The sequence below is a fragment of the Hyla sarda genome, chromosome 3 (assembly GCF_029499605.1).
Source record: "Hyla sarda isolate aHylSar1 chromosome 3, aHylSar1.hap1, whole genome shotgun sequence".
Taxonomy (NCBI): domain Eukaryota; kingdom Metazoa; phylum Chordata; class Amphibia; order Anura; family Hylidae; genus Hyla; species Hyla sarda.
In genome coordinates, this window is record NC_079191.1 from 102441029 (window position 1) to 102457775 (window position 16747).

General features: G+C 42.3%; 1 protein-coding gene across 4 annotated transcripts in view; it reads left to right on the forward strand.

Moving 5' to 3' along the window:
• The window catches only part of PLS1 (plastin 1), a 130706-nt gene that overhangs the window by 81036 nt on the left and 32923 nt on the right, over positions 1–16747 (forward strand). For all 4 annotated transcript variants that reach the window (XM_056564806.1, XM_056564803.1, XM_056564805.1 and 1 more), the window contains 3 exons: positions 3149–3291; positions 4518–4604; positions 5822–6014. In XM_056564806.1, coding sequence (XP_056420781.1) covers positions 3149–3291; positions 4518–4604; positions 5822–6014 — 423 coding nt within the window. The remainder of the gene's footprint in view (positions 1–3148; positions 3292–4517; positions 4605–5821; positions 6015–16747) is intronic.

A 16747-nucleotide genomic window follows, 5' to 3' on the forward strand; every position in this document is an offset into this window, starting at 1 on the left:
AATAAATTGTTTCAAGTCTTAATCTCCAAGAAGGAGTTTTTTTTACATTTTCGTCAGAAGACAATAATGCTGAACAAGGGTCCCTTTTCAATACACTAACATTTGGAATTATGAGTATTATACAACAGTAAGCCAACCTGTGTAGAACATCATCAGTAGATAACAAGGGAATTGGACTGATAAACTTTCATAACTTTAGCTATATTCCTTCTGCACTTGCATTAGTCACTACAGTTACATGTGCTTAAAAGGGTACTCCGATGGAAAACTATTATTTTTCAAATCAATTGGTTCCAGAAAGTTAAACAGGTTTGTAAATTACTTCTATTAAACAATCTTAATCCTTCCAGTTCTTATCAGCTGCTGTATGCTCCAGAGGAAGTTAATTGTTTTTCACTGGAGTACCCCTTTCAAGTACATCATTCAGTCAATCTTCTGCAAGAATAACATTAAAAGGGATAGTGACCAAATATGCATCCATCTGGCTCAAAAGCTGTAATATCCTACATTATAATAAATAGACTGTATTGGATTTGATTTGCACAAGAAGTTTCAGTAAAGTGTTATAGTTGTTTCACGGATTCCTAGTGTCCAGAGTCCTCATTTCTACACTTTGGACTATGGGAATAACTCATTTGACAAAAGATAGCTGGGTTCACAGGGGACAGCTAACCATCCTTCCATGTGACATAACAGCTGAAGGACTACTACTCCCAGCTGACCTGTATTAGAACTGTCCCTGTGTACTACAGTAGGTAATTGTGCTTTTTTCAGAATTCAGCCGTGTCAAAATTTTCAATACTTTAAGGTGGTAGAAATAAAAGATTTTTTTCTATAGAGATCAGTGTTTCCCAACCAGGGTGCCTCCAGCTGTTGTAAAACTACAGTTCCCAACATGCCCAGGCAGCCTTCTCAGGGCTAGTTCGTTCCCAACCCATGAAAACCCTTTCTTTATCTACAGTGGGGATCAAAAGTTTGGGCACCCCAGGTAAAAATTTGTATTAATGTGCATAAAGAAGCCAAGGAAAGATGGAAAAATCTCCAAAAGGCATCAAATTACAGATTAGACATTCTTATAATATGTCAACAAAAGTTAGATTTTATTTTCATCATTTACACTTTCAAAATAACAGAAAACTGGCATCTGCAAAAGTTTGGGCACCCTGCAGAGTTAATATCTTGTACTGCCCCCTTTGGCAAGTATCACAGCTTGTAAACGCATTTTGTAGCCAGCCAAGAGTATTTCAATTTTAGTTTGAGGTATCTTTGCCCATTCTTCCTTACAAAAGTCTTCCAGTTCTTTGAGATTTCTGATCTGTCTGTCACGCACTGCTCTTTTAAGGTCTATCCATAGATTTTCAATTATGTTGAGGTCAGGAGATTGTGAAGGCCATGGCAAAAGCTTCAGTTTATGCCTCTTGATGTAATCCCTCGTGGATTTCGAGGTGTGCTTAGGATCATTATCCATTTGTAGAAGCCATCCTCTCTTTAACTTCAGCTTTTTTACAGATGGCATCAAGTTAGCATCCAAAATTTGCTGACATTTTATTGAATCCATTTTTCCTTCTACTCGTGAGATGTTCCCTGTGCCACTGGCTGCAATACAACCCCAAAGCATGATTGATCCACCCCCATGTTTAACAGTTGAACAGAGGTTCTTTTCATTAAATTCTGTTCCCCTTCTTCTCCAAACGTACCTTTGCTCATTCTGGCCAAAAAGTTCAATTTAACCTCATCGGTCCACAGAACTTGTTTCCAAAATGCATCAGGCTTATCTATATGTTCATGTGCAAAGTTCAAATGCAGATTTTTGTGGTGAGGACGTAGAAGAGGTTTTCTTCTGATGACTCTTCCATGAAGACCATATTTTTACAAGTATCTCTTTATAGTGGAATAGTGTACCACAACTCCAGTGTCTGCCAGATCTTTCTGGAGGGATTGTGCAGTCAAACGTGGGTTTTGAATTGTTTTTCTCACAATCCTGCCAGCTGTTCTGTCTAATATTTTTCTTGGTCTCCCAGATCTTGCTTTAACTTCCACTGTTCCTGATGACTGCCATTTCTTAATTACATTCCAGAGGATATTGACATCTGAAAATGTTTTGCTATCTTCTTATAGCCTTCTCCAGCTTTGTGAGCATCAACTATTTTCAGTTTCAAATTTCTAGACAACTGCTTAGAAGAACCCATGGTGCTGATTGTTGGGGCAAGGTCAGATGAGTCTGGGCATTTAAAACCTTTGAGATTGACATCACCTGGTCTTCCCAGATGATGATTGAGAACAATCCATGACACTGGCAGGTCTCAGCTTTGCAAAGGGGGCAGTGCATGCTATAAATTCTGCAGGGTGCTCAAACTTTTGCAGATGCCATTTTTTTGTTTTCTGTTATTTTGAAAGTGTAAATGATGGAAATAAAATCTAACTTTTGTTGACATATTATAAGAATGTCTAATCTGTAATTTGATGCCTTTTGGAGATTTTTCCCTCTTTCCTTGGCTTCTTTATGCACATTAATACAAATTATTACCTGGGGTGCCCAACTTTTGATCCCCACTGTATGCATAGATGTACCATTCCTATTGTAAAAGTAACAACTATCGCTACTGGTGTCTGCATTAGAGCCTATAGCAGCGTTTTCCAGCCAGGGTGCCTACAACTGTTGCAAAACTACAACTCCCAGCATGCCCGAACAGCTAATTGTAGTTTTGCAACAGCTGGATGCACCCTTGTTGGGAAACACTGGCCAATAGTGTAAAGAAGGCAAGAAGACCCAGAAATGACAATAATATTATAGCATTTTGCTTCTGCTTATGAGTTTTATACGTCACAAATCCACTTATAAGTACATAGTTTTAAATACTTTTTTAGGCTATGTTAACCTTGCGGTTGTGCTCCGTCCCATTCAGCTCTTTTTTAACACAGATCGGCCCCAAATATGGGTCGGAGCCCAACGGACTCCACCGGGTCACAATGGATCCTATTGACTTAAATGGAGTCCGTCAGAGATCCTGTAATTTACCGGAGTTTAGTGGCGTAAAAAATAATCGACAGAACTGCAGACAGAGCTCTATACAACGGAGCCCGACGGCAATGTCAACTTAGCCTTACCTGATAAAAGCATGATAGTCTATTTTTTCTTTTTATCTAGCATTGATTGCATTATTGAAAGATGGAGAGACACTGGAAGACTTAATGAAACTATCTCCTGAAGAGCTCCTACTACGCTGGGTGAATTACCACCTGACTAATGCTCAGTGGCCAAACATAACCAACTTCAGCCGAGATATTAAGGTACATGCATAAGTGTAAATATACACACTGATCAACTACAACATTTAAAGGGGTTATCCAGAAATTATTTATATATATATATCAACTGGCTCCAGAAAGTTGAACAGATTTGTAAATTACTTCTATTAAAAAATCTTAATCCTTTCAGTACTTATGAGCTTCTGAAGTTAAGGTTGTTCTTTTCTGTCCAAGTGCTCTCTGATGACACGTGTCTCAGGAACCGCCCAGTTTAGAAGAGGTATGCTATGGGGATTTGCTTCTAAACTGGGTGATTCCCAAGACAGGTGTCATCAGAGAGCACTTAGACAGAAAAGAACAACCTTAACTTCAGAAGCTCATAAGTACTGGAAGGATTAAGATTTTTTTAATAGAAGTAATTTACAAATCTGTTTAACTTTCTGGAGCCAGTTGATATATATAAAAAAGTTTTTTCCTGGAATACCTCTTTAAGCTGTGTCGCCAAAACAGTCTGTTTTTCAAGCAAAATAATGTACAAAATTTGCTGACATTTCTCTTTTTTTTGCATTTGGGACGTTTTTGCCCCTATTTTACACGTATGATTGCAAATTTTTTGCCTGTTTTATTAGACTAAAATATTTTCAGTCTGGACTTTTTTGTGCCGTTTATACCCCAACATACAACCCAAATTATGTGCCAAAACGTGACAAAATGTGACTGTATTATGGCACATAGGGGGAGATTTATCAAAACCTGTCCAAATGAAAAATTGCCCAGTTGCCCATAGCCAACAATAAGATTGCCTCTTTCATTTTTAACAAGGCTTCTGAAAAATTAAAGAAGCAATCTGATTGGTTGCTATGGGCAACTGGGCAACTTTTCCTCTGGACAGGTGTTGATAAATCTCCCCCATAATGGCAAAAAAAAGGCCATTGTTACACAAATGCTGGAAGCTCAGCGAATTTTAAGCTTTAGAAGGATATTATTTTTAAGACATTCCCTATTTATTTGACAGGACCTCTCTCTTTTTTAGAGAGAGAATTATTTTGATAAGACTTCTTTGTCCACAAAAATCTAAACAATTGGTGGGAATCCAAGTGCTTAGACTTCTTGTGGCCATTATAGTCCATCTTAGTAGTAATAGTAAATCTAAATGGAGCTGTTAGGAGCTGAAGATTGTGATGTGTGTATATTTATATTTGCTTATTCTTAGGCTTGTATATTATGATAGTTTTCATATAGGAATATTGTTTCATTTTCTATTCTAGGATTCTAAAGCTTATTTCCACTTGTTGCGGGAAATTTCCCCCAAGGATGGTATTAATGATGCATTCATAGACTTCTCCGGTTTTAATGTAAGTATAGACTTTTAAACTTTTATTATTAAAACTGCATATGTTTTTTTTTTTTATAGATATCAACTGGTGCCAGAAAGTTAAACAGATTTGTAAATTACTTCTATTTAAAAATCTTAATCCCTCCAGTACATATCAGCTGCTGTATGCTCCACAGGAAGTTCTTTTATTTTTGAATTTATTTTCTGTCTGACCATCTGACCACAGTGCTCTCTGCTGACACCTCTGTCCATGTCAGGAACTGTCCAGAGTAGGAGCAAATCATTTTATCAAATTAATAAAATTCATGAATGTACTAGCAACGATATACCAATAATGTAGATACAGTGACCCCCCCGACCTACGGTGGCCCCGACATACGATCATTTCAACATACAATGGTCTCTCAGAGGCCATCGCATGTTGAAGGCAGCATCAACATACGATGCTTTTGTATGTCGGGGCCATCGCATAAACGGCTATCCGGCAGCGCAGACTGCTTCAGCTGCCACAGGATAGCCGTTTACATTGCGTGTGGTCCGCTGACGATCACTTACCTGTCCTCGGGGCTCCGGCACGTCCTCTTCGGGATGCCCTGCATCGTCGGCACTCTCCATCGTCGTCATCACGTCGCTGCGCACGCCGTCCCGTCATCCAATAGGAGCGGCGTGCGTAGCGACGTGATGACGGCGACGGAGAGCGAGGATGCCGGGGTAGCAGAGGCCTTGCTGGAGCGTCGGAGGCACCCCTGGGACGCGGCGACAGCGATGGAGGGCGACATCCAGGGCAGCGGTGACGAGCGGTGATGGTCCGGAGCGGCGGGGACACGTGAGTATAACCTCCAATACCAGTGGTCTACAACCTGCGGACCTCCAGATGTTGCAAAACTACAACTCCCAGCATGCCCGGACAGCCGTTGGCTGTCCGGGCATGCTGGGTGTTGTAGTTTTGCAACATCTGGAGGTCCGCAGGTTGTAGACCACTGTCCTATACTTTAAATTGCACGGATCCCTCAACATACAGTGGTTTCAACAAACGATGGTCCATTTGGAACGGATTACCATCGTATGTTGAGGGACCACTGTATTGATATATTAAACTGTATAACTGGATTTCTAGAGTATTCCTATAAACCTACATACAGCGGAGGAATGAAGGAACCTTTGTATAAAGCTTATTATTTGGATCCTGGATAATAACACTAAACGGATATAATAAGACTTGTCTTGTGTTTGTAGGAGCCCAATGATCTGAAAAGGGCTAACTACATGCTGAACCAAGCAGACAAACTGGGCTGCAGACAATTTGTGACACCGTCTGATGTTGTTTCTGGAAACCCTAAACTGAACTTGGCTTTTGTAGCAAATCTGTTTAATATGTATCCAGCTCTGAGCAAAGCCAATGGCTACGATTTCCTGAACCAAATAGAAGGTAAGATGAATTATACAAACTCATGGATATTATAAAGGTCTTATTACGAACACTATGGTGTCATATATTTTACTACATCCCTAAGAAAAAAGTGGACACAACTTTTTAATGTTTTTTTTTATTGGTCTTTTTTGGTAATTCCAAACAGATAATACACACCTCTCCAATCCCCCCTCCCTTTAGCCTAGAGGTCAAAACATTATTGACACAACAGGTTTGGATTAAATCTTCAAATAAATAAACGATTTTCTATATTAAAGATATTGCAGTAACATAAGGAATTAAATAAGCTATATCCTGCCTCTAAGAAACTCCAAAGAGGGCAAACCTGGGGTGAAGACTACAACATGCAATCGACTGGAAAAGTTTAGAATTTATTAAGCTTTTGCGATAGGGATGTTGAAAAAACTGTGGAAATTAATGTTATGAACAATGGGGAGATTTACAAATGGATTATATTGCATACCTAGTGTATGGTATACCCCACGTGGCATTGTGGTAATGGAATTACCCTATGGGCAGATGGCATTAACCCCTTGTATTTGTGATGCCAGGGCGTGGTTTGTCCTCGATACCACCCGAAGCTATACCGCTAGATCCTGGGCTAGGCATGGGGGCAATAATGACTCAGATGCCAAGTTATGGATAATGGTAGCTTTACTGAGGGTAGACCGATGGTAACGTCTATGCAGTTGCGCCAGTGCCCACGGAGGTGACCTGTGACTTATTGACCTTAAAGATATATTCTAGGAAAAATCTTTTATCTTTATCTTTCTGGCTCCAGAAAGTTAAACAGATTTGAAAATTACTTCTATTAAAAAATCTTAATCCTTTCAATAATTATCAGCTGCTGAAATTGAGTTCTTCTTTTCTGTCTGGCAACAGTGCCCTCTGCTGACATCTCTGCTTGTCTCGGGAACTGCACAGAATAGAAGAGGTTTGCTATGGGACAGTTCCCGAGACAGGTGTAATCAGAGAGCTCTTAGACAGAAAAGAACAACTCAACTTCAGCAGCTCAAATGTACTGAAAGGATTAAGATTTTTTAACCTCTTAACAACACAGGACGTATATTTACGTCCTGCGCAGGCTCCCGCGATATGAAGCGCTGCGACCCCGCATCACATCATGTCGGTCCCGGCGTGCATCAATGGCCGGGACCCGCGGCTAATACCACACATCGCCGATCGCGGCAATGTGCGGTATTAACCCTTTAGAAGTGGCAGTCAAAGCTGACCGCTGCTTCTAAAGTGAATGTGAAACTATCCCGGCTAGTCAGTCCGGCTGTTCGGGACCGCCGCGGTGAAATCGCGGCATCCCGAACAGCTTACAGGACACCGGGAGGGCCCTTACCTACCTCCTTGGTGTCCGATCGACGAATGACTGCTCCGTGCCTGAGATCCAGGCAGGAGCAGTCAAGCGCCGATAACACTGATCACAGGCGTGTTAATAAACGCCAGTGATCTGTGTAAGAGATAAGTGTGTGCAGTGTTATAGGTCCCTGTTAATAAAGGTCATTTAACCCCTTCCCTAATAAAAGTTTGAATCACCCCCCTTTTCCCATAAAAAAAAAATAAAACAGTGTAAATAAAAATAAACATATGTGGTATCGCCGCGTGCATAAATGTCCGAACTATAAAAATATATAGTTAATTAAACCGCACGGTCAATGGCATACATGTAAAAAAATTCAAAATAAGCTTATTTTGGTCACTTTTTATACCATTAAAAAATGAATAAAAAGTGATCAAAAAGTCCGATCAAAATAAAAATGGTACTAATAAAAACTTTAGATCACGTCGCAAAAAATGAGCCTTCATCCGCCCTGTATGTGGAAAAATAAAAAAGTTATAGGGGTCAGAAGATGACATTTTTAAACATATAACTTTTCCTGCATGTAGTTATGATTTTTCCAGAAGTCCGACAAAATCAAACCTATATAAGTAGGGTATCATTTTAACCGTATGGACCTACAGAATAATGATAAGGTGTAATTTTTACCGAAATATGCACTGCATAGAAACGAAAGCCCCCAAAAGTTACAAAATTACTTTTTTTCTTCGATTTTGTCGCAAAATGATTTTTTTTTTCCGTTTCGCCTTGAATTTTTGGGTAAAATGACTAATGTCACTGCAAAGTAGAATTGGTGACACAAAAAAAAAGCCATAATATGGATTTTTAGGTGGAAAATTTTAAGGGTTATGATTTTTAAAAGGTAAGGAGGAAAAAACGAAAGTGCAAAAACTGAAAAACCCTGAGTCCTTAAGGGGTTAATAAAAGTAATTTACAAATCTTTTTAACTTTCTGGAGCCAGTTGATATATTAAAAAAAAAGGTTTTTTTCCCTGGATAACCCCTTTAAGGGCTTGCTGGGACTTGTAGTAGATATGGTCAATTTAATGCAGGCCACGCTGACTTGACAGTTGCTGACTGTGACTGACTTGACATGACTGATGACTGACAATACTGAGACTGTGGTTACTTGTAGCTGCTTGTGGCTGCAGACTGGACTTGAGGCCTCCTAGGACTCGACTTGACCTCAGCAAAGACTTGTAAGGAAAGAGAGAGAGCTAGCTCCTCCCAGGACTTATATGGGGGAGACGAGCAGGGAGCCTATAGGTCACCCCTGGGATCACCTGGTCACTGGTACCTCCTGGGTAACAATCACATGACAAGTCACATGGTAACAGTCTTAAAGTGACAACGCTTTCTGAACACATTACATGTTATAATACATAGAATCATATTTAGATGGGGGGGGGATAGATGCAAGGGGGCCCAGGTAACACTGTAGGGAGGCTGCCTGACAGGGCAGCAAGGGTATGGGGTAACACCTTCCGTACTGGGCCACCACAGAATTTTGACACTTTTACCCCTAGATTGACAATTTTAAAAGAGGAACCTGACTACAATGAGTGAAGACATGCCCTAGATGAGGGAGATTTATCAAAACCTGTCAAGAGGAAAAGTTGCTGAGTTGCCCATAGCAACCAATGAGATCGCTTCTTTCATTTAAAAAAAAGTCTCTGAAAAATGAAAGAAGCGATCTGATTGGTTGCAATGGGCAACTCAGCAACTTTTCCTCTGGACAGGGTTTGAAAAATCTCCCACGATATGTATAAAACTATGCTTATTTCTGCATATATTATGGGTGTAAAGTACACAAGTGAGGAAAGGAATAGTTATGTGTATAACATGCCCAGCGACTGATGGCAAATATATTTTGGCAGTCGCTCTATTTAGATGACACTAGCAGACACAACTGTAGATCATACCATGCATTCTAAGATGTAATTTATGTAATAAAGATTAATCAGTATGCTTTATCTGGGTTATCTGTAAGTTAGAGTATCTATAAAAGTACCGTATTTTTCCCCCTATAGGATGCATCGGCATATAAGACGCATCCAATTTTAAAGGTGCAAAATCTAGAAAAAAAAGATTCTGAACCCAACAGTGATCTTCAACCTGCGGACCTCCAGATGTTGCAAAACCACAACTCCCAGCATGCTGGGAGTTGTAGTTTTGCAACATCTGGAGGTCCGCAGGTTGAAGACCACTGGTACAGAAGGTAATACTCACGTGTCCCCGCCGCTCCGGACCCGTCACCACTGCCCTGGATGTCGCTTCATCGCTGACGCCGCGTCCCCATGGTGTCCCCGACGCTACGGACGTCTTCTTCCCCGGGATCCACTCTCTCCATCGCCGTCATCACATCGCCGTCATCACGTCGCCGTCATCACATCGCTACGCACGCCGCTCCTATTGGATGACGGGACGGCGTGCGCGACGACGTGATGACGTCGAAGGAGAGCGCTGGCCATGCAGGGGATCCCGGCACGGAGCAGACACCGAGGAGGCAGGTAAGGTCCCTCCCGGTGTCCTGTAAGCTGTTCAGGACGCCACGGTGGTCCCGAACAGCCTGACTGAGCAGCCAGGTTAGTGTCACTTTCCCTTCAGACGCGGCGGTCAGCTTTGATCGCCACATCTGACGGGTTAATACAGGGCATCACCGCGATCGGTGATGTCCTGTATTAGCCGAGGTTCCCGGCCGTTGATGGCCGCAGGGACCGCCGCGATAGGTTTGTGCATTCGCCGTATAAGACGCACCAACTTTTCCTCCCCAGTTTTGGGGAAGAAAAAGTGCGTCTTATACGGCGAAAAATACGATAGAACATGTGAAGACTACTCAACACACAGACATCCTTATTTTTGACAGATTTAAACTTGCAGTTTTATAAGTGGTCAGAATTTGGCCTCATGCTAGCAGCTGTTCTGTAGGCCCCTAAGCACAAGGCGTGACTCAAACATATAGGTATCAAAACTGCAATATGCTGAATTCATTCACCTTAGGGTGTTAAGAAACATGGATTCATTTACCTTGTTCAGGAGTGATGATAGATTGAACTATACAGCCCATATAAATTAGCACCTGTCATAACACTGATCTTTTTCTGTTTAATCTGTGAATCCTAGATTTTACTCTCACATATGTAATAGGTACAGTATATTCAGATTTGATTCATCTAGAGTGACTTTGCTATTAGCTTTATTCTTTGCATGAGACATTTGAATTGAAGGATTATTTCTACCCTGTGTACACGACCTAATTGTTTTAAAGCCTAGTCCCACCAAAACCTAAAATGTGACTTTTTTAAAGGTTCTTGCCATCTGATAATGTGATGGCACATCTCTAAATTCTGGGACCCCCACTGATTGTAACAATGACAAGACTGCAGTGTTGATTTTGCATTGAACCCCCTTTTACGTTTCCCCTGACTTTTCATTCTCAGGATCATGGGGGTCTCAGAGGTTGGACCTTTACGTATCAAAAAATGATGGAACATTCTAATGATATGCCATCATTTTATATTGTCATCTAATATTGAGATTGGATCCATTAAATATACATGCTTTTATGTTATTGGCAAAAGCATGTTCAGTTGTTGACCTGCTTAGTTTCTGGGGTACTTAACAGGTGGACATGGATTTGTCAACAGGCAAAAATCTTAAACATATTAAATGTATTTGTTGAAGTAAAATTCACTCACTTTCTGGTTTAATATAATTTATGAAACACTTTCCATGGTGACATGTGCTGGTACCTCTGACTCTGTTCTGTGTCTTTAGTATTTCTAATCCTAAGGATTTCTTTTAAAATTTCTTTTAAAATTGTATCAGAGGCAGGGGAGCTGGGACAGGACCCACTACCGAATCACTTTAAACTCTTAAAAGCTATTTTTTGAATTTGATTGTTTTATTGTTATTGCCTGTTGCTGAATCTAGACCTTTACTTTGCATGAGATTGATACAATATGCACGAACAATTGTGTTAAACATACAACTATGTGCAGGTTTAAACTAGCTCCAGGCATCTCTTTATTGTGTCATGAATTCAGTTTAATCTGTATTACAAAGGCATTACAATAGCCAGTGATTACTTTACGCAACTGTTATATCTCCATTAGTTTCAACTAATGTTTGCACACAGATAAATGCACCACATATAGCAACCTAAGACTGCTATACCTGGTCAAAAATGTTACTTCACGGCGAGCATATGACACCAGATATGTATGTATTCTTAAGAAATTTACTCACGACCACTACGTTCAGGTCTTCTCATATTTTTCTTTCTTAATTTGCATGATTTGTTATTCTAAGCAGTACAATACTTCTGTTATTGGGGTACGATGATCCACATCCCAGATAGGTAAGATGACAAATACCTCAGCTACAACCTGCCGCACTAGGTTGGGGGGAACCACCCCCTTAATCATGCACACAGGTGAGGAGCACTAGCGTGGTTAAGTATGCTTCTAGCCTTAGAACTTTCATTAACCCTTTCATCACATAGACAGTTTATATTCCATACATTAATCCCAGAGCAACAGTATTAACCAACACGGTTACAAAAAAGCCTTATAACTACAGACTTCATTATACAAAGCAGGTTGTCGTTCAGCTCACCACCGCTGCCTCCGTTCACGGACTCATGCGGACACCACGTACACAGTCGAAGTAGAAAGAGATTGTCCAGCACTGTAAGCACGATGCAAAAGAGGATTTATTGTAAAATCTGACAGCGAACAGCAACAGGGATCATGAAGTGACGCGTTTCAGCGACCTTAGTCGCCTTAGTCGTACTAAAGTATGTCCAGATCTATCTGCCTCTTATAGTGGATCGCACCGCCCTCCCCCACCAGGTGCATGCACCTGAGCTGCTTAGGGCGGCGCACCTCCACACCAAAGAGGCAGATTTACAAACTTATTCACATTGGATAAAATGAACACAAATTTTTGGTACAAAGCACAAGCCAAAAGAAATTTAACAACAAAGAAATACAATATCAGAAACAAAAAAAGTTGTGATGATGCAAAATGAATCAATCAGCTTGTGCCAAAACAATCATATAAGAATATAACAAATCATCTTGTGTGTTCTAATCCACCAATGGTGAAAACAAAAAAGAACCCATATCCTCAGTGATGATAAATTATACTGAGCAACAACCTAAGATGTGCCCAGTATACATAAAAGAAAGAAGAGAAAAATCCAAATCACTGATAAAAACAATAATAAAATCTTATTCCATATCCATATAAAAGTATATATGTTTAACTATAATATTAGAACAATATTAGTTTGGCACAGCACATGAAAAGAACTTAATGTCCAGTGTTCTATAGGAGGGAAATGGGGAAGGACCCTTAATCCGAGACATGTATATGTATATGTAAATACAGAGCCACACACTATTATTACAGATGTGTATAAAAATAAAAATTGTTGCCATATTGTGGCAAGTATAGGTCAAGGATATCACTCAATGAGATGGGGGGAGGACTACTGATATTGGGTGGTTGTGACACAGAAGAAAGGTAACTAGTGGTAGTGTATTGAAGAACCCCAAAAATGAAAGCACAGATAGTACTGTGCTCCACAAAATATGGGGACAAAAGAAGGACACCATGTAACTAACTTAATTATTACAGTGATGTTTAATGCAAGTATATGTCTAATAGTATAACATGGTGTCCTGTCTCCTGTTCATACCCATTGGAAACCTTGTATGTAGTTTCAGAATCCAATAGACCTCTCGGTCTAGTAACTTCCTTCTGTGGTCTCCACCTCGCGGAGGTGCAATGACTTTCTCTATACCTTGTACACAAAGGCTACGAAAAGAGCCTGAGTGTTTCTCGGCACAGTGACGACTCACCATAGATACGTGTCGGGAGTTAAAATGGGGGATGTCCGACAGGTGACTCCGAACTCTCACTTTCAGGGCACCTGTCGTGCACCCCACATACTGAATGTTACACTCCCGACATGTAATGAGATATACAACATGGGAAGTATTGCAGTTGACAAAGTGCTCTATGTTAAATTGTTCCCCATTAGATGCCAACACAAAGGTTGCACTATTAGTCATAACAGAGCAACAAATACACTTGTTGTGTCCGCATCTAAAAGAACCCTGTTGTCGCAACCAGTTAGTCTTGTAACTTCTACTCGAGAAAAGGCTGGGAGATATCCTACTAGAGATGGTTTTAGCTAAAACATACGTATTGATCTGCCCGTGTAACTTCGTTTATGTGGGGAAAACAATTAGGAGCCTGTTCACACATTATAGAGAGTACCTGCGATCCCTGCATACAGGAAAAGGTGCTCCCAGGCTCATCTCACAATTGAACGAGGTGCACAAGGGAGACGGCTCTCCACTGAAGTATGCAGGACTCGAGAAAATAGAATGTCCAATATATGGAGGAGATCGGCATAAAATGCTGCTCCAATGTGAGGCACGTTGGATCAGCAGACTCGAAGCCTTAGGGCCGACAGGTCTGAATGATCGCAATGACCTAAGTCCATTTTTATAACTATTTGGCATGTTTTTAATGATCTGCACTGCTACTTGTATTGTTGACATATCACTATAGTAACACTGTGATTGTCTATTTAATACTCACCTGTGGGCGGCGCAGATCAGCAGCCCGAGGAAGTGCGCTTGGAGCGCAGGAAACAGTTCTGTCGCTGTGAGGCTGCTCCTCTGCGTCTACCCGCTATGCTACTTTTATGAATACGGAATAAAGATTGCTGCAAGATTAAGACTTGGGTGAGTGCATCTCATTTCCTTTCTTGAAGATTTTTAGTCCCTGTCCTCCCATTGCCTTTGTGCTATGCTGTTCCCTCCCCTACAGAAGTATCTTATGCTGTGAGTTCAGCTCCACTATTCAGTGAGGATGATCTAATACAGTCAGCAGCTACTGCCAGAAGTGGAGGAGACATCCGCTGCTTCCTCCGCTAGGCGGGCAAGTAGTGATGAGGAGAGTGACGTGGGAGGCGGTGTCAGGGTCCTCAAGCAGACACTGTTGAGGTACCTGAGGAGGACTTCAGTGACGTGCAGACACAACTCAATAATGGGTGCCGGGTGCAGAAGGGGCTTCATCATCATTAGGAGAATAGGGTTGCAGGTTGCCCGTGAGGCAGCAGCTGAGCCAGGATGGTGGTAGCATGGTTGGCAGTCAGCATGGTTGGCAGAAGTGGAAATTCTGGACCCAAATGTGCCCGGGGGAGACCATCTGCTTCGCAGCAGCCTACCTTCATGGGAGGTAGTGGAACAGGGGTTTCTGTGGACGGCGGCAGTAGCAGTCAATTAGTGCTGACTGTTGGTGGGAAAATCAGCTACTTGGCAGTGTGGCAGTTTTTCATCAAGAATCCGGGAAGGTTAATATAGCCACATGCAAGATGTGTCGGCAGAAGGTGAAGCGTGGCCAGGGTCCCAACGTTGGCACCACAGCCCTGCATCAACATATACTGTGCCACCATAAAGCGGCCAGGGAGAACCGTGACGCCGCTCCCTGTTTCAGCCAGCCAAGGCTCCACCACCTCAGCCGAAGGGAGCTGTGTGTCATACCCTCCTCTGTTGCTCCAGATGCCCCTGCTCCTCCCACATTTAGTCAGTCATTCCGCCAGCAATCCATCGGCGAGGCCATGTCCAAGAGACAACAGTATACGCCCACTCATCCAACAGCGCAGAAGCTGAATGTGCTCCTGTCCCTCCCTTTTCAAGTGGTGGACTCTGCACCTTACAGAGAACTGATGGCTTGTGCCGAGCTGAGGTGGAGAGTCCCAAGCCGTCATTTCTTTGCGAAGAAGGCAGTACCTGCCCTGCACAATTTTGTGGAAGAGAAGGTGGGCCGGTCCTTGAGCCTGTCAGTGTGTACCAAAGTGCATGGCAGTGCCGACATCTGTAACTATGGTCAGGGATAATACATATCCTTTACGGCCCACTGGGTGAATGTGGTTCTTGCACAGCCACAACACCAACTTGGACAGGTCACGCTGCTTCCTCCTCCACGCTCTCAGGCTGTTGGTCCTGTGACAGTGTACGACTCCACCTCCTCATCCTCCACTCCGTCCTCAGCCTCCACTGCACGGACAAATCTCAGTGCCCCTTCTCAGTGCCCCCTTGGTATATGTGTGCAGTGCACATCAGTGTCACGATGTTCTTCACATGGTTTTCCTTGGCAGAGTCACAGCAGAGGTACTGCTAAAAGTCATTCATCAAGAAAATCGGAGCATGACTTACTCCACAAAAACTGGAAATGCGAACCGTGGTGACTGACAATGGGAAGAACATCTTGTCTGCGCTGCGACAAGGAAGCCTGAGCCATGCACCCTGTATGGCACACATGTTTAATCTGGTTTTCAAGCAGTTCCTGAAGTGTTCCCTCCCCATTTGCAAGACTTCCTAACAATGGGAAGGAAACTTTGCATGCACTTCAGCCACTCGTACACTGCAAAGCACACCCTCCTTGAGCTGCAGCGTCAGAACGGTATCCCCCAACATAGTCTGATTTGCGACGTTGCCACACGTTGGAATTCCACCCTTTGAGAAAGCCACATTATTAGTCAGTCGCCAGGATTACGGGATGAACGACGTCATTCCACTGCTTTGTTTCCAACAACACGTGTTGGAAACGATGGCTGGTCAGGGTACTGGAGACATGGCGCCTACATCTCACGGCCACATGAGCCCTGTGGGAGCTGAACTGGAGGAGGGGCACAGTGGAGCGCAGTTTAGGTTTCGCGAAATGGGCGGTTTTTCTATTAATCTGACAGGAGAGGAGGAGCAGGAGCAGCCAGAGGAGCTAGAGGGTTATGAGGAAGAAGAGACAGAGGACCCAGACACACCGTGGCCATGTGGTCTCCTCATGGTTCTGGCACATTAAATACAACTTTTTATGTTAATCTGTTTGAAATCTGCAATTTAAATTTTTAAAATATCTTTAATCTTTTCAATTGTGAGGCCCTATGATCTCGTCAGGCTGTTGTCACCTCCAGGCTGGGTCATTTTGCCACTATTTGGTCTCTTCTTGCTGCCGCCAACTCCAGGCTGTGTCATTCTGCCACATTATGGTCTCCTCATGCTGCCACCACCTCCAGGCTGTGTCATTGTGCCGCCATGTCGTCTCCTCATGCTGCTGGCATAATAAATGAAACTTTTTAGGTTAATTTAAATTAAAAAAAATATATATATATATATATTTAATCTTTTCAACTGTGAGGCCCTGTGATCTCATCAGGCTTTTGCCACCTCCAGGCTGGGTCATTCTGCCACTATATGGTCTCCTCTTCCTGCCACCAATTCCAGGCTGTGTCAATCTTCCACATTATTGTCTTCTCATGCTGCTGCCACCTCAAGGCTGTGTCATACCACCATATAGTCTCCTCA